The sequence below is a fragment of the Emydura macquarii genome, unplaced genomic scaffold, assembly GCF_026122565.2.
Source record: "Emydura macquarii macquarii isolate MOO-44397 ecotype Brisbane River unplaced genomic scaffold, CSIRO-AGI_Emac_v2 contig_1477, whole genome shotgun sequence".
In the NCBI taxonomy this organism is placed as follows: domain Eukaryota; kingdom Metazoa; phylum Chordata; order Testudines; family Chelidae; genus Emydura; species Emydura macquarii.
The window spans coordinates 19393545-19407311 of NW_027131614.1; the positions used below are offsets into that span (position 1 = coordinate 19393545).

Sequence of the window (13767 nt, forward strand, 5' to 3'; positions counted from 1 at the left end):
AATTTAAGGATGTTATTTTTGTGCTATTCTTCTTTAAGAATTCTGTGTAAGAAAAAAGCTGTAATCACCCTTTCAAAAGTGCTGGAACACTTATGTTTTGTAATTAGATCTGTTTAAATTATTAAATCAATATTTTGGAAGGGTATGCTCAGTATGACAGCAGGCACCTACATAAGGCCAGCAAAAAGGTATTTCAATATAATTTCAACACACTAGGAATAGAATTTGCAGCATGAAATGTGACTGTGCATGACTATGAATTCACACTGAACAACAGAAGAATTAATAAAAATATTTGATAAAGACCCCAAAAAAGGACTGATTTCCTTAATTTTTCCAGCTTCCTAGTAAGCCAAATGGAAACTACAAAACGGTGTATCAATACAAAGCAAAATAAGATGTTGGACTTAGCTGAAATGCAGGATATAAGTACTGAAGGTAGCACTTACTGAAGCACATATGAACTATTACACTGTGTGTGGCTAGCAACAGTATGATACTATTTGATCCATGATGAGTATAGTTACAATTTCAATCACTAAAAATACTTTAAACAAAATGTGACAAGACCCCTTGTAGCCAATTAAATATACAAGTATAAACAATATAGGGAAATTAAACAAAATGTAGTATAAAAGTCTCAAGATTCCAGAACTCCATAAACAATAGAGGTTTTATGATCAAATCCCACTCTCACTCCAAGCTAATTCCTTACCCTCTTTTTTGTTGCTGGGAAGTCCAGAGAAACAAACAGAATTCAGTACAAAGGTGCTGCCCACTCATATGAAACAACCTGCATGCATGAAAATATCTAAGAAAATTTTCCAATGATGCTTATGTAGAAATTACTGGAGATTGTAGATCTAATTACGTCCAAGATATTTGCCTGCAATTCTAATCAGCAGGATTCAATGAACCCTGACAGTTAAATGTGAAAAAAACCTGCATTACACATGACTAACTACATACTGATTGACAAATGCTTTTTAAAAGCAGCAATCAGTGCCTTCCTGAATCCATATTCCCCCACTTTGTTATTTCAAACCATGCTGTTCTTTCATCTCCCATTATTCTTAGTAAAAAAAAAATTCTTTTAAAAGGCCAAATCTTTTACATTTTTCCTTTCTGTGCTAGTTTCACATTAAATAAAAGATAAGGGAATGTGAAAAAAAGAAATATAAGCAGGAAAGTATATATGGATAGCTACATTATTTTAACAATGATTAAAAAATATGGCTCATTTTACGTTAGCTATTAAGGTAATGTGCAAACTGACTATATATGCTGAGAGTACATAAGCAACATGGAATGTGTGTCTGTGCTCTTGTTTTTCTTGTACTTCCTTTAGATCTAAATTCCTTAAAAAGCTAATCTGGGTATCAATTCCCTCCATTAGCTGGATTTATGAAACACAGACTCCCCTAAAATGCCCAACTTCTTTGACTGTTCACACTACCATTTTGCATTCTCTAAAGAATCTATCATACAACAGTGCTAGTGTATCCGTCACTTTATACAATATGTAGATAAAAAATTAAAAGTAATATCTAACCTAGAGCTAACAAAAATCCTAACCTGTTAAGGAAACAATATTATTTAAATGCTTTGAGCTTTAAACAGAATACAATGAAGTTCTAACTAGTCATTTATCCTTGCAGTTATCATTTTTCATGTAAATAGTTTAAAGACCTAATGAAGAATGACAACAATGTATGGAAACCCCTCAAAACTCTGGTGTTATTTAAAAACTGAGACAAGCCCAAATCAAAAACCCAGATCCAAGCACCTTGAAATTTAGCAAGTTTGAAATTCAGAACTGATCCTGTGATTCTTTCTATTTTGCCTTGAGTCTTCATTAAATACTAGAGAACCTAGTTCGTTTTATAGATGAGCTGTTTAAAATTTTAAACAATTAAAAGGGTATTTGTGTAGCCTTAAAATTACAAGTAAATGCATTTTAAAAGTATAGCAAGTACTGTTACCTACCAAAATCTATGAATCTAAGTTCTTCTACCGTGCCAATCACGGCACATTCAAATTAACATAAGATATCACAGTTTCTCACTCTTTGCCCTTAACTATTCTGACGGGAAGTTATGAGAAAGGGTCAGGCTTTGCTATGTTTCAGTCTTGGACCGTGTCTAAAAAGGGTCAGTAGCAGTTTTAATGATCAACACCTCACAAAGCTTTAGAGATAGAAATGAGTGTCATACAACATCTGAAAGCTGAGGTAAGGTACACAGCATTTTTTTCTATGCCTTGAAGATAGACTATAATAAAATCTCATGCTTCAGGCTTCAGCTGGCTGTCTGCAGGGGTCAGGAAGGTTTTTGTTTCCGCAATGCATAATTGGCTAGATATATTCTGGATTTATTTGTTCTCCCTTTCTTCTGAAGCATCAGAGATTGGCCACAGCTGAAGACAGGACACCAGAGGGGTGGACCAGTGCTCTAAGATTCCTCTTTCTAGATGCCTGGATGCACTTGCGGCATATGACTCCTGCCATTGGGAGGGGAGGCTGGGTGGGGGGCACTGCCTTGGATTGTGGGCCCTTCCCTGAGGCCCCACCCATGCTCTGCCCTCTCACCTGAGAGGCACGAGCAGTGGGCCTTTGGGGTGGGGTCCTGAGACCCTCTCACCAAAGGCGCCCGGAGCCTGGCTTGCACCTGCCTTTCCAGGGGCTGGTGCTGTACTGGCTGGCTGCACAGGACCAGAGGAACGTCCCGCACACTAGAGCCAGGGGCTGAGCAGCTCTGGGAGCAGTGAAGAGCCTGCTCTTTGCCTGGCGGCCCTGGCGCTCCAAGAGACCCCAGTGCAGGGCACAGCCCGCTCCACGGGCGGCTGTAGCAGGAGAGCTGGGGACAAGGCAAAGCATCAGCGCGAGTAACTGCTAGCAAATGGTGCCGGAGGCGGGGTGCTCCTGGGTGAGGGACTGACTGAGGGGGCTCTCCTGGGACAACAGGGAAGGCAAGGGTCACAATGGTTTTGCCCCAGTGCAACTCCAGCGTCCCCAGCCTGTACCTCCCCCCAGCTGCACTGGGGGCAAAACCACTGTGACCCTCGTCTTCCCTGCTGTCCCAGGAAAGCTGCTGCAGTCATTCCGACCCTGGGTGCTTCAGGAGCATCCCGCCTCTGGCACCGTTTGCAATCACTTGCCCATGCTGATGCTCTGCCGTGTCCCCAACTCTCTCCTGCTGCAGTGGCCTGGGGAGTGGGCTGTGCGCTGCACCAGGATCCCTTGGAGCAAGCACTTGACTGCTCCTGGAGCTGCTCAGCCCCCCTGCGCAGGATGCTGCTCTGGTCCTGCGCAGCCAGCTGGTGCCCTGAAGCCCCTGCACCAGCTCCCCGGAAAGGCTGGGCACCTTTGGTGAGAGGGTATCAAGACCCCTCCCCCAAGGCTCACCTTCCACATGGGTCTCTCAGGGGAGGGGGCACAATCGGGGTGGAGTCTGGGGCACAGCAGGGGTGGAGCATGGGTGGGGTGGAGAGAGAGCGGGAGCATCCAGTGGCGGCTGTTTGGGGAGGCTTAGCCTCCTCAAGCCTATTATACCCGCCGCCCATGCCTGGATGGTGTGTCTTGCTCACATACTGATCGCCAGATTTAGGGTTGGGAAGGAATTCTCCCCCAGGTCAGACTAGCAGGGACCTTGGGAGTTTCTCCTTTTCCCTCTGCATTGTGGGGTATGGGTTTGCCTGCTGGGATCATGCAGGCATATCTCACCTAATCAATTTCCTGTCATTACAGGGGCCTTATACATGGGTGATACCTTGGTCTGTCTTGTTCTCTGCCAGTTTAGTCTCCTGAGGACTGAAATGCCTTATTCTAATATAGGGATATATGGGTGAAATTTAATGGCTTGTGACATACAGGAGGTCATGCAAAATGATATGATGGTCCTTTCTAGCCTTAAACTCTAAAAAAATGGAGTGGCTGCATGCCTAGAATTTACTATTTTATGCTTTAGAGGTTGACGTTGCCATGGAAAATGTGGATTGAAATGCTGTGGAGAGCTACAGTCTTAGCTTATTCCTGTAAAAGAAATCCTGCTTTCACTGGGCATTTACTGAAACAGAATTGGATTTTGCACAAGACTTTAGCCGACATCCTGGGCAGTTTGCCTAAATCTTTTCCTTAAATTCAGAGGGAACTCCCCAGCAGTCACTGAGTATTAACTTATCTGCAGCCATCTTACAAAACATCATCCTGACAATTTTTGTCATGCTGTTCCAGTTATTCCAAACTGGAGTATTTTGTTGGCTCTGTCAGCTTTACACGATTATGATTCACTTGGGCAACAGTCAACAATTAATAGCTCCTCTTTCAGTAAAGTCTCTTGTGTTTATATTTTCCTCACTGTATCTAATTGTGAAGTTTTATACTTTTTATAAAGGAGACTTAAAGAGAAATGAGATTTTGTTAAGGGCTAAGAGCTAAAGCCCAAGTAAGAAAGTCATTAGATGTCACCAAAAAAAACCCCAAAATAGCACTGCTCCTTTTCTTCTGTAATATTAAACTAATATGCTATACAAAAAAAAAAAGTCAGCTGAAGAGAAGAAATTTTGATTAATGTTTTTGTGGTAACTTTAACTGGAAAAGACCTAATAAAAAATGTTTGAGTTTATGGAAGCCAAAGTTCTATTAAAATTGCATTGTGAAGCCCCTGATGTAGAAATTAAAACAGATTCTCTTTATGCTTAAAAGGAAAAGCCCATCCTGCTTTTGATGAATATTTCACACCAATGTTTTTTAGTTACTTCCGTATTTACTGACCTTTTCTTAACTCCTCCATCGCTGATAAACTGCTGGTGCAAATATCTTACAATGTAAATAGCAAACAGTAAGTTAAGAAACTTCAAAAGTTCTTCAGTAGACAATATGAATCATCAGCACAAAGGCAACATTCCTGGGGTTCTGAAGGATGTCAGGTAAGAGTCACATTCTGGCTTCCCAGTTCAACGTATATGCATTTTTCCTCTGAAACTGCATGTTTACTCAATTTACATAGAGATTTGTCACTATCTGGAACCCACTTTGATTCTCAAATTAGCTTTTATTAGTTTCCTTTTCGTCTGAACAATAAAGACATTTTATTTGTAGAGTTACTATGGACAGGTTTTAACAATACCACTGTATCCTGTATTGCCTAGTCTTAACATATCAAATAGAAGCTCAAGAGTATCTTGATTCGGATCTTATCCTAATAAGCCAAATCAAAGGTGAAAGATCTCATCTGAAAAATTGAGCAAAGCACCCTGCTGCTTTTACAAGAAAACAAGCCACCTAATCTTATTTTTTCAAACCAAATAAGAAGCCTCTTGGGATGTTGCTGAATGCACACTAATCTTTGCAAAAAAAACTGTCATGAAAAATATGTTTCTACGTCTAACATGATTGATAAAAGTGTCAGTCACTGACAGAGTTTAACTCCACATAATTCAACACCTAAATATTATTTTTTATTATTTGTGTTACCTTAGGCATAGGGGCCCTGTTACAGACCAAGGCCCCTTTGTGCTAGGTGCTGTACAAACACAGAACAAGAAGATAGTCCCTGCTCCAAATAGCTTAATATCAAAATAATCTATTTTAAGTGGGAATATTTGAGATTATCTTGATAAATAAACTTGTTACTACCAAAGAGGTAACACTGGGAGATATAGGCCTGTTCTACACTGCGAAGTTAGGTCGATGTAAGTTGCCTTGCGTCAACCTATTTTATGCCTGTGTCTACACTCAAAATTTGTCTCTGGCTGACCTAAGCATCCCATTACAGAGACATAGTAAAACCACCTCTCTGAACAGCACAGAGCCACGGTCAATATACTTTGGTCAATGCAGTGCAAGTGTAGACACTGCATTATTCAAAGTGATGCGCTCAGAGCCAGTGAAGACTGACCTGATGGTGTGACCGAGGGCTGAGATCTGACAAGTGAGTCAGCACTCTGATCACTGCAGCCTCAATTGGTTCCCCCAGCAATGGCTGATGGAATAATTAGCTAATCAGAAGGAGAGGCTAAGGAACTAAGGGAGGTAAGGAACTAATTAGACCTCAGCTGAACAACTTGATAAAGGCCAGGAAGTGTTACTGAGGGGAGAAGGACAGGGCCAGCTGAGCTGGAATGAAGGAGGTCTCTAGCGAGGTGGAGACCTCCTTTTCTCCCATGGCTCTAGCAAAGAAGGGCTGAAAGAAACAGAGATTAAAGCTGTGACATTGCCCTGTACTGGGGCTGGTGGATGGGTTTAGAATTAAATACAGCCTACACAGAAGAAGAAAGTGGATCTGAGCAGTTTCTGGGGCATCAGAGCATGGGGACAGAGAGTGGCCCCGTCACAGATGGGGAAAGCCCACTTAGCCATCTAGAAGAGGTAAAGGGTACTGGTTTTTTCTGAAGATGGTGAAAGCTGCAGAGATGCTAAGGGAAGCTACAGAGGGAGCAAGAAGACAGTAGAGGAAATGGGAGAGCACTAGGAGCTGCCAAGGAAGTAAGGAATTACAGCTAGATGTGGAAAATGTCTGGATAAACTGGCTTTCTGTACACCTTAAAAGATAGCAAAGCTATGCTGCGTTGATTGGCTTTTGGATGGAAAATCCATCTGTGACTTAAGCTTTATGGAGGCATTTACTATACTCATCCTTACAATCCTAACAGACGCATGCTGAGAAAAGGGCTCTCAACTGCCAGCTAAGCAGTTCTAATAGAGGGGGTTTGTGAAACAATGTAATAGTTTAACATAAATCAGCACTCTGACACTGCTTTGAGACTACCTTCGACCTCATAAAAAAGAAGGGCAAAATGGGAAATCATTATTACTAATGCTTTCAGAAAATAATCCTGCTCCTTCCCCTGCCCCTCCACCCCTGTTAAGTTTTCATTGGGGCAAAACCACCGTTTTTAAAATAAATCAGTGCAGATTACTTTGGAAGGACAATGAAAAGTTTGCTTCTGGGAATAACAAGGGCGTTTTCATGGTGGTTAACTCAGAATTGTCATTAGTGTTAATAATAATAATAATAGTTAAAGTCTGCAATCACCTTTGCTGAAATAAAGTGGAGTTTGTTGAATAAAATCCAGTGATAAGGAGACAATTTACAGCAGATTAATTATACTCAGACTATCAGGTCAGAAGGGACCATTATGATCATCTAGTCTGACATCCTGCACAATGCAGGCCACCCACTCCTGTAACAGACCCCTAACCTAAGACTGAGTTACTGAAGTCCTTAAATAATGATTTAAAGACTTCAAGATACAGCGAATCCACCAGCAAGTGACCTGTGCCTCATGCTGCAGAGGAAGGTGAAGTCCCCGCAGGGCCTATGCCAATCTTCCCTGGGGGAAAATTCCCTCCCAACCCCAAATATGGTGATCAGTTAAACCTGGAGCATGTGAGCAAGACTCACCAGCCAGACACCCAGAAAGAATTCTCTGTAGTAACTCAGAAACCACCCCATCTAACATCCCATCACAGACCACTGGACATATTTCCTGCAAGTAGTCAAAGATCAGTCAATTGCCAAATTAGGCTGTCCCATCATACCATTCCCTCCATAAACTTATCAAGCTCAGTCTTGAAGCCAGCTAGGTTTCTTGCACCCACTGCTCCCCTTGGAAGACTTGTTCCAGAACTTCTCCCCTGATGGTTACAAACCTTTGTCTAATTTCAAGTCTAAAACTTCCTGATGGTCAGTTTATATCTATTTATTCTTGTGTCCACATTGGTGCTGAACTTAAATAACTCCTTCCCCTTCCTGGTATTTATCCCTCTGATGTATTTATAGAGAGCAATCATTTCTCCCCTCAGGCTTCTTTTGGTTAGGCTAAACAAGCCAAGCTCTTTGAGTCTCCTCTCATAAGGCAGATTTTCCATTCCTCGGATCATCCTAGTAGCCCTTCTCTGCACCTGTTCCAATTTGAATTCATCTTTCTTAAACACGGGAGACCAAAACTGCACACAGTATTCCCGATGAGGTCTGACCAACGCCTTGTATGACGATATTAACACCTCCATATCTCTACTGGAAATACCTCACCTGATGCATCCTAAGATTGCATTAGCTTTTCTCATGGCCACACCATATTGGCGGCTCGTAGTCATCCTGTGATCAACCAATACACCAAGGTCCTTCTCTTCCTCTGTCACTTCCAACTGATGCTATCCCCAGCTTATAGCAAAAGTTCTTGTTATTAATTCCTAAGTGCATGCCCTTTCACTTTCCACTATTAAATTTCATCCTATTTCTATTACTCCAGTTTACAAAGTCATCCAGATCTTGTTGTATGATATTCCGGTGTCTCTCTATATTAGCAATACCTCCCAACTTTGTGTCATACACAAATTTTATTAGCACATTCCCACTTTTTGTGCCAAGGTCAGTAATAAAAAGGTTAGATAAGATTGGTCCCAAGACTGATCCCTGAGGAACTCCACTAGTAACTTCTCTCCAACCTGACAGTCCACCTTTCAGTATGACTCGTTGTAGTCTCCCCTTTAACCAGTTTCTTATCCACCTTCCAATTTTCATATTAATCCACATTTTCCAATGTAACTAATAATTCCCCATGTGGAACCGTATCAAATGCCTTACTGAAAACTAGGTAAATTAGATCCACTGCATTTCTTTGTCTAAAAAATCTGTTATCTTCTCAAAAAAGGAGCTCAGGTTGGTCTGGCATGATCTACCTTTTGTAAAACCATGTTGTTATTTTTTGTCCCAATTACCGTTAACCTTAATTATTGTATGCTGAGACACATTCCACATTCATACTCTTTCTCAGAAGTGTTGCAACATTTCAAGAGAGAGTGGTAAAACTGCCTAAAGAAAAAATAAACTATGAAGGATCCAGCACTACCACCTTAGGGGCAAATTCTGTTGCCTGATCCTGATGGTTTTATTACGTTGTTTCAAAAAACACTGCAAGTGAACAAGTCACCAGGTAAAGTCAGCAAGATCCTTCAACTATCTTACTGTTCACAGGGTGTTTCCACTGTGCTTGATTTTGGAAATTGTAAAACGTAAAAGAATAAGGAAATCTCTTTCAAGCTGTGACTTTAATCCTTTTCTTTAAACCTGCCTCTCCCGAGGGATTTTTTTCCAGGTGAAACTTTGTGCTATGGTGTGTAAATGTACAACTAGCAGCCAATTAAAGTGATCTCTCAATCAAAGCCTTATTAATCACTTGACTGTTACATTTGATACTTTGAAAATGCTGGTTTTTTTAAAAGAGAAAATATACTAGGTGCAGGGAAATTCAGCACCATGCAGTATGTCACACATATGAAGAGTGTTTAAAAAGCAAGAAAATTAAGATTTATAATTAGCATAAATAGAATGAATCTTTTTTTAAAAGAACAATTAAAAGCAGGTCTTTCATATTTTACTGGGGCTGTTCATCTCCAATTTGGCCTAAAATGCAACACACGTGAAAAATTATTCTTACAGTCATAGGCAGGTAAATTTGATGGGATTTAAAACAAAACCAAACCACGTCCTGTAAATTTCTTTAACACTTTTTTCCATGTTTTATTGGTACTACTGCTCCCTCTAGAGATAGAAGAATGAACTGAAGAGAAACAATTTGATAAATTGCGCCTTATCAAATTGAAGGCAAAGGGCTACTCGACACAAAGACAATCCCATTCACACTGAAACAAAGGGATTTTTTTAAAAATAAACACAGTAAGACAGTACAGAAAAGACACATGTCAGTTTTACTTCAATGTAACTGTTCAAGGTGAATCCTAGAAATGAGCCTGGAGTTCAATTTTACCAGCTACATCAAAATAAACTTACCATTTGCCCTATCTGTATGAGGATTTTCCAGCAACACAGCTATCTAGTTGTAAAAAGAAACACACCCCTTTTCCTCACTGTAGTCAAAGGAAAAGTTCACTACCTTTACTAAATATGTGATTTTAAACCAATATAGTTATATTGGTGCAAACTCTATCTGGACACTTTTATTTAAACTTGTTTGTATTGGTTTAGGTTGCATTGGTAAATTTACAGGGGCAAGCTATATTGATACATATCCAGTTCTAAACCAATATGATTATGGTCACACAAGGGTTAGCACCTTTAACTAAATCAAATCGAACTAAGTCAATTTTTAGTTAAATCAGTGCAATTTGTCTGTAGACAAGGCCCGAACACTTAACTGTAGATCAGGAAAAGGGGTGTTTATATATAAAGTATATCAGCTCTTCCCTAAGGTTGACCATAGCCACCTAAAATGTTTTTGAAAGTGTTGAACACTGTCTAAACGAGGTGCTACAGCCCAGATTTTTAGAAGTATTTAGGTGCTTTGGCACTAGTGTTGCAACTCCTAACTGATTTAGGAGCATAAATTCCATTTTCAAAATATATTTAGGCACCTAAGTGCCTAAATTATGATTATAAAATCATATGAGAGCTAGCAAATTAAAACACACCTTTTTCTGACTCTGGAAAATGTAAATCTTAAAAAAATTGTCAGTCAAGAGTTTGCATGAATCAAACTTAGCTTTTTAAAGTTTCCTTTGCAATCCTTAGAGGTCAGAGAATTTATTCACCGAATATTGTTTAAACATCAAAACCTAAGTTTCTCCAACACAACTATTTGTTCTCTCCGTCTTTAGTCTCCTCAAAATAACATTTCACCTTTTATTTCATTAACCTGCCTCTTTCAGCTTCCTGATGTTTTAATACTCTACAGTCATGTGCATGGCTAATACAGCAGATAATATCAATGTGACAGTGCTAGGACCTTGAAGAACTGACCGCTCTTTCATCAAATGAGTGATCATACTCAAAGATTCCGTTTGACCTTTTTTGTACTTTCTCTCCTCCTTGTTTCATGCTATGATACTGCTTATACTGGAAGTTTCTTCCTGCCATCTATGAGGGCAGCAGGCTCCAAATAGCCATCTGGGGTAAGGATGTTTGCCACATTGGCCAACACATGGAGAAGATTTGATAAGCAGTATTAATTCTACATGCATATGCAGAAGATAATCTTCCCAGCTGGTGAGAGAAATGAAGCATTTTCCATTTCTACAAAGATAATGTCAAACATCTGTTCTTGCATTTCCCCTTTTTCTTTATTTGAACAGCAACAAGATTATGAAAGATTATCCAGGGATATAGTAGTATATACACACCAGTGCTTCCTAATTACAGCTGTCACAAATAGCATTGGTAGAAATTTTTTAATATAATTTTGACAGATATCGTTATTTTTAAGCTTTTTTTTATTTTTATCCATTTAAATTTTCTTATTTAACTAATAAGTCTTTAAGCAGCATTTTTCTTATTTTGCCTAAATTTTGATTATCAGTGGAAATATCTTTTCAGCAGTTCGTATGTACATAGTGAAATCAATGTTAATTGTAAAAATCTAATCCTTCCAAGCCTTCACATAAAACAAGCACTAAATTAAAAATTAATGGCAGACTAAATTTAAAAATGAATTAAAAAACCACTTCATGCTGCACATCATGAATTCCACAGATAATGATCATCACAGGTGACTGAGTCAGATATTGTAGGTGGAATTAAAAAAAGGGATGAACAGTTATATGGCCAATAACAATGTCTGTAATTGCTCATTGTAAAATAGAGGTAATCAAATCTTATAATTCAGGGTGCAACTGATCTCCACTGGGATCAGTTAGGAATTTCCTTGCCATGTACAACATAGCACAAATTGACTTGGTACATTATTGATTTTTTTCCCCTTCCTCTAATAAATAAAATCAGGAATTAGCTGCTCCTGGAGGCAAGATACCAGACCTGAAGGACCAATAGCCTGATCCTGTATGACATCTTATAAGTAGTTCTCTGGGGATGGGACTGCCATTTCTACTTCTTTTGTTTTTTTGTATTTTGCCACCTTGCACACTCCAGCACTAAATAAATGTAATATTATTTAAGTAATAGTGAAGGAAGGGAGGAATGAAAACTAAAAATAATGTGTTTGTCTTTTTATATTCTAAACAGAACACTCTAAAACACTGCTGTATACGAACGGGTATGGGCACAATTTTTCAAGAAAAATCCTTATGCATTAGTACTTACCAAAGACCTCTTCACATTATAGGCAGAGTTAGTAGTGATGCCTATGACAGAGAGAGTCTAACACTGTATGTCTCCATTTTCAATTGCTCATAAATCTTGGCCAAAGCTTAATTTTTCAGACAGAAGTTTTCCATGATTGCACTGTGCCACAAAGGTAAATATTTTATTTTAAAGTTTCAGCTCAAATGGGTCAGCCACTATGTATCATGACAGTACATGAAGATGTAGTTAAAAACTTTGTTCTACAGCATGCATGCCTCATTCAGCACACAGGATAGACAGTGAATGAGGCAGAGAGTTGTAAGAAAAGCATGGATGTTCTCTTGTGATTAAGGCAGAAGAGTGAGACAAAAGAGAGCTGGGTTCTCTTCCTGACTTTGCCCAAGACTTCTTTTATGATACATAGATTCTAAGGCCAGAAGGAATCATTGTGATCATCTAGTCTGACCTCCCATATAACACAGGCTACAGGAGAGAGCGCACAAAATTGAGAGAATAACACACTGTTGTTCTAGAATGCAGTAGGGAAAAAACAAACTGACATGAGTTATTCACTATCCAGTTTCCCAGTATGTTAAGATACGTGGAAAAGGCAAAAGTTATTAACTATATGTCCGAAATACAAACAAGTGATTCATCTGAATAAGGTTAAAAGATCAATTTACAGGAGCAAAGTTGCTTCTGAAAGCTCTTACCTGGTCAATGTCAGCATTGCGTGGTAGGAAATACACAATGTTGTTTGTAATCTTCTGAGACAGTTTGAAAATTTCAAATGTAGAGATCAGTAAAGGAAAAATAAAGCTTGACGTTGGTTCAGTTGCTATGGAAGAATATCCCCAATCTAGTGGTTAGACACATTACATTCTTCTAATTAGTCTGTTGGTGCTATGAATTAGACACTGTTTTGAAATGTCAGACCTGGCACTACCCAAATGGATAAACTCCTCATATTCCATAAATTTCCCCAGATGGTAGGAAGTATTTCATTTGTCAGTTTCAATAAAAATTGTTTCTTAAAATGAAAATAGTATCTGTTACAACTGTTGCACATTTTTCATTTGCTGGCTATTTTCTATCCCATATTCTGGCTAGATCCTTCTAACTAATCACACATATATAAAAGAGCACATTTCTAGCCAGTAAATTAATTACATTTTAGTCAGAATAGAAATGATCTAGATTGCCTTTAAAAAAACCCACTCTGTATTCCTCACATTTGGTGAAAGTTGTAAACACATTCATTATCAAGTAAACAAGAGGCCACCAGGCTGGTACAAAATATCAATACAGAAATGATCCACTAAGTAAAAGAAGATTAAAACATCCGTAACAATAAGATTGCTTGTGTTATTCATTGGTTTCCTAGGATACATGCATCTGCTCTGTTTTAGACAGTTTGGAAAAAGAATCTAAGTAAATAGGATGTACTTTCCATAAACTGGTAAGAAAATAGCTAATTGACTCAAACACAGCCCAGGTGTTTTTGTAGGTAACTTTTTTTTATGAGTTAGGGAACGTTTGTCTGGTTACATCAATTCATATTTTGATAGGAAATATTTTAATGCACTGGAAAGGCACTCGAGGCTGATGAATGCTTTATAAATAATTTACAAATGGGAAAAATGCTACTAGAAAATTCTAGCTTTTAACAAAGAACTTATCTGTTTTGAATGCCTCAGTTTTTGGGTATTCAATTTCACACATCTTAAGG

The 13767-nt window shown here is 39.0% G+C and overlaps 1 protein-coding gene across 4 annotated transcripts in view; it reads right to left on the minus strand.

Annotated features, from left to right (window-relative positions):
* TGS1 (trimethylguanosine synthase 1) overlaps positions 1-13767 on the minus strand; it is a 33745-nt gene that overhangs the window by 2127 nt on the left and 17851 nt on the right. For all 4 annotated transcript variants that reach the window (XM_067553763.1, XM_067553765.1, XM_067553766.1 and 1 more), the window contains one exon: positions 12752-12828. In XM_067553763.1, the coding sequence (XP_067409864.1) occupies positions 12752-12828 (77 nt within the window). The remainder of the gene's footprint in view (positions 1-12751; positions 12829-13767) is intronic.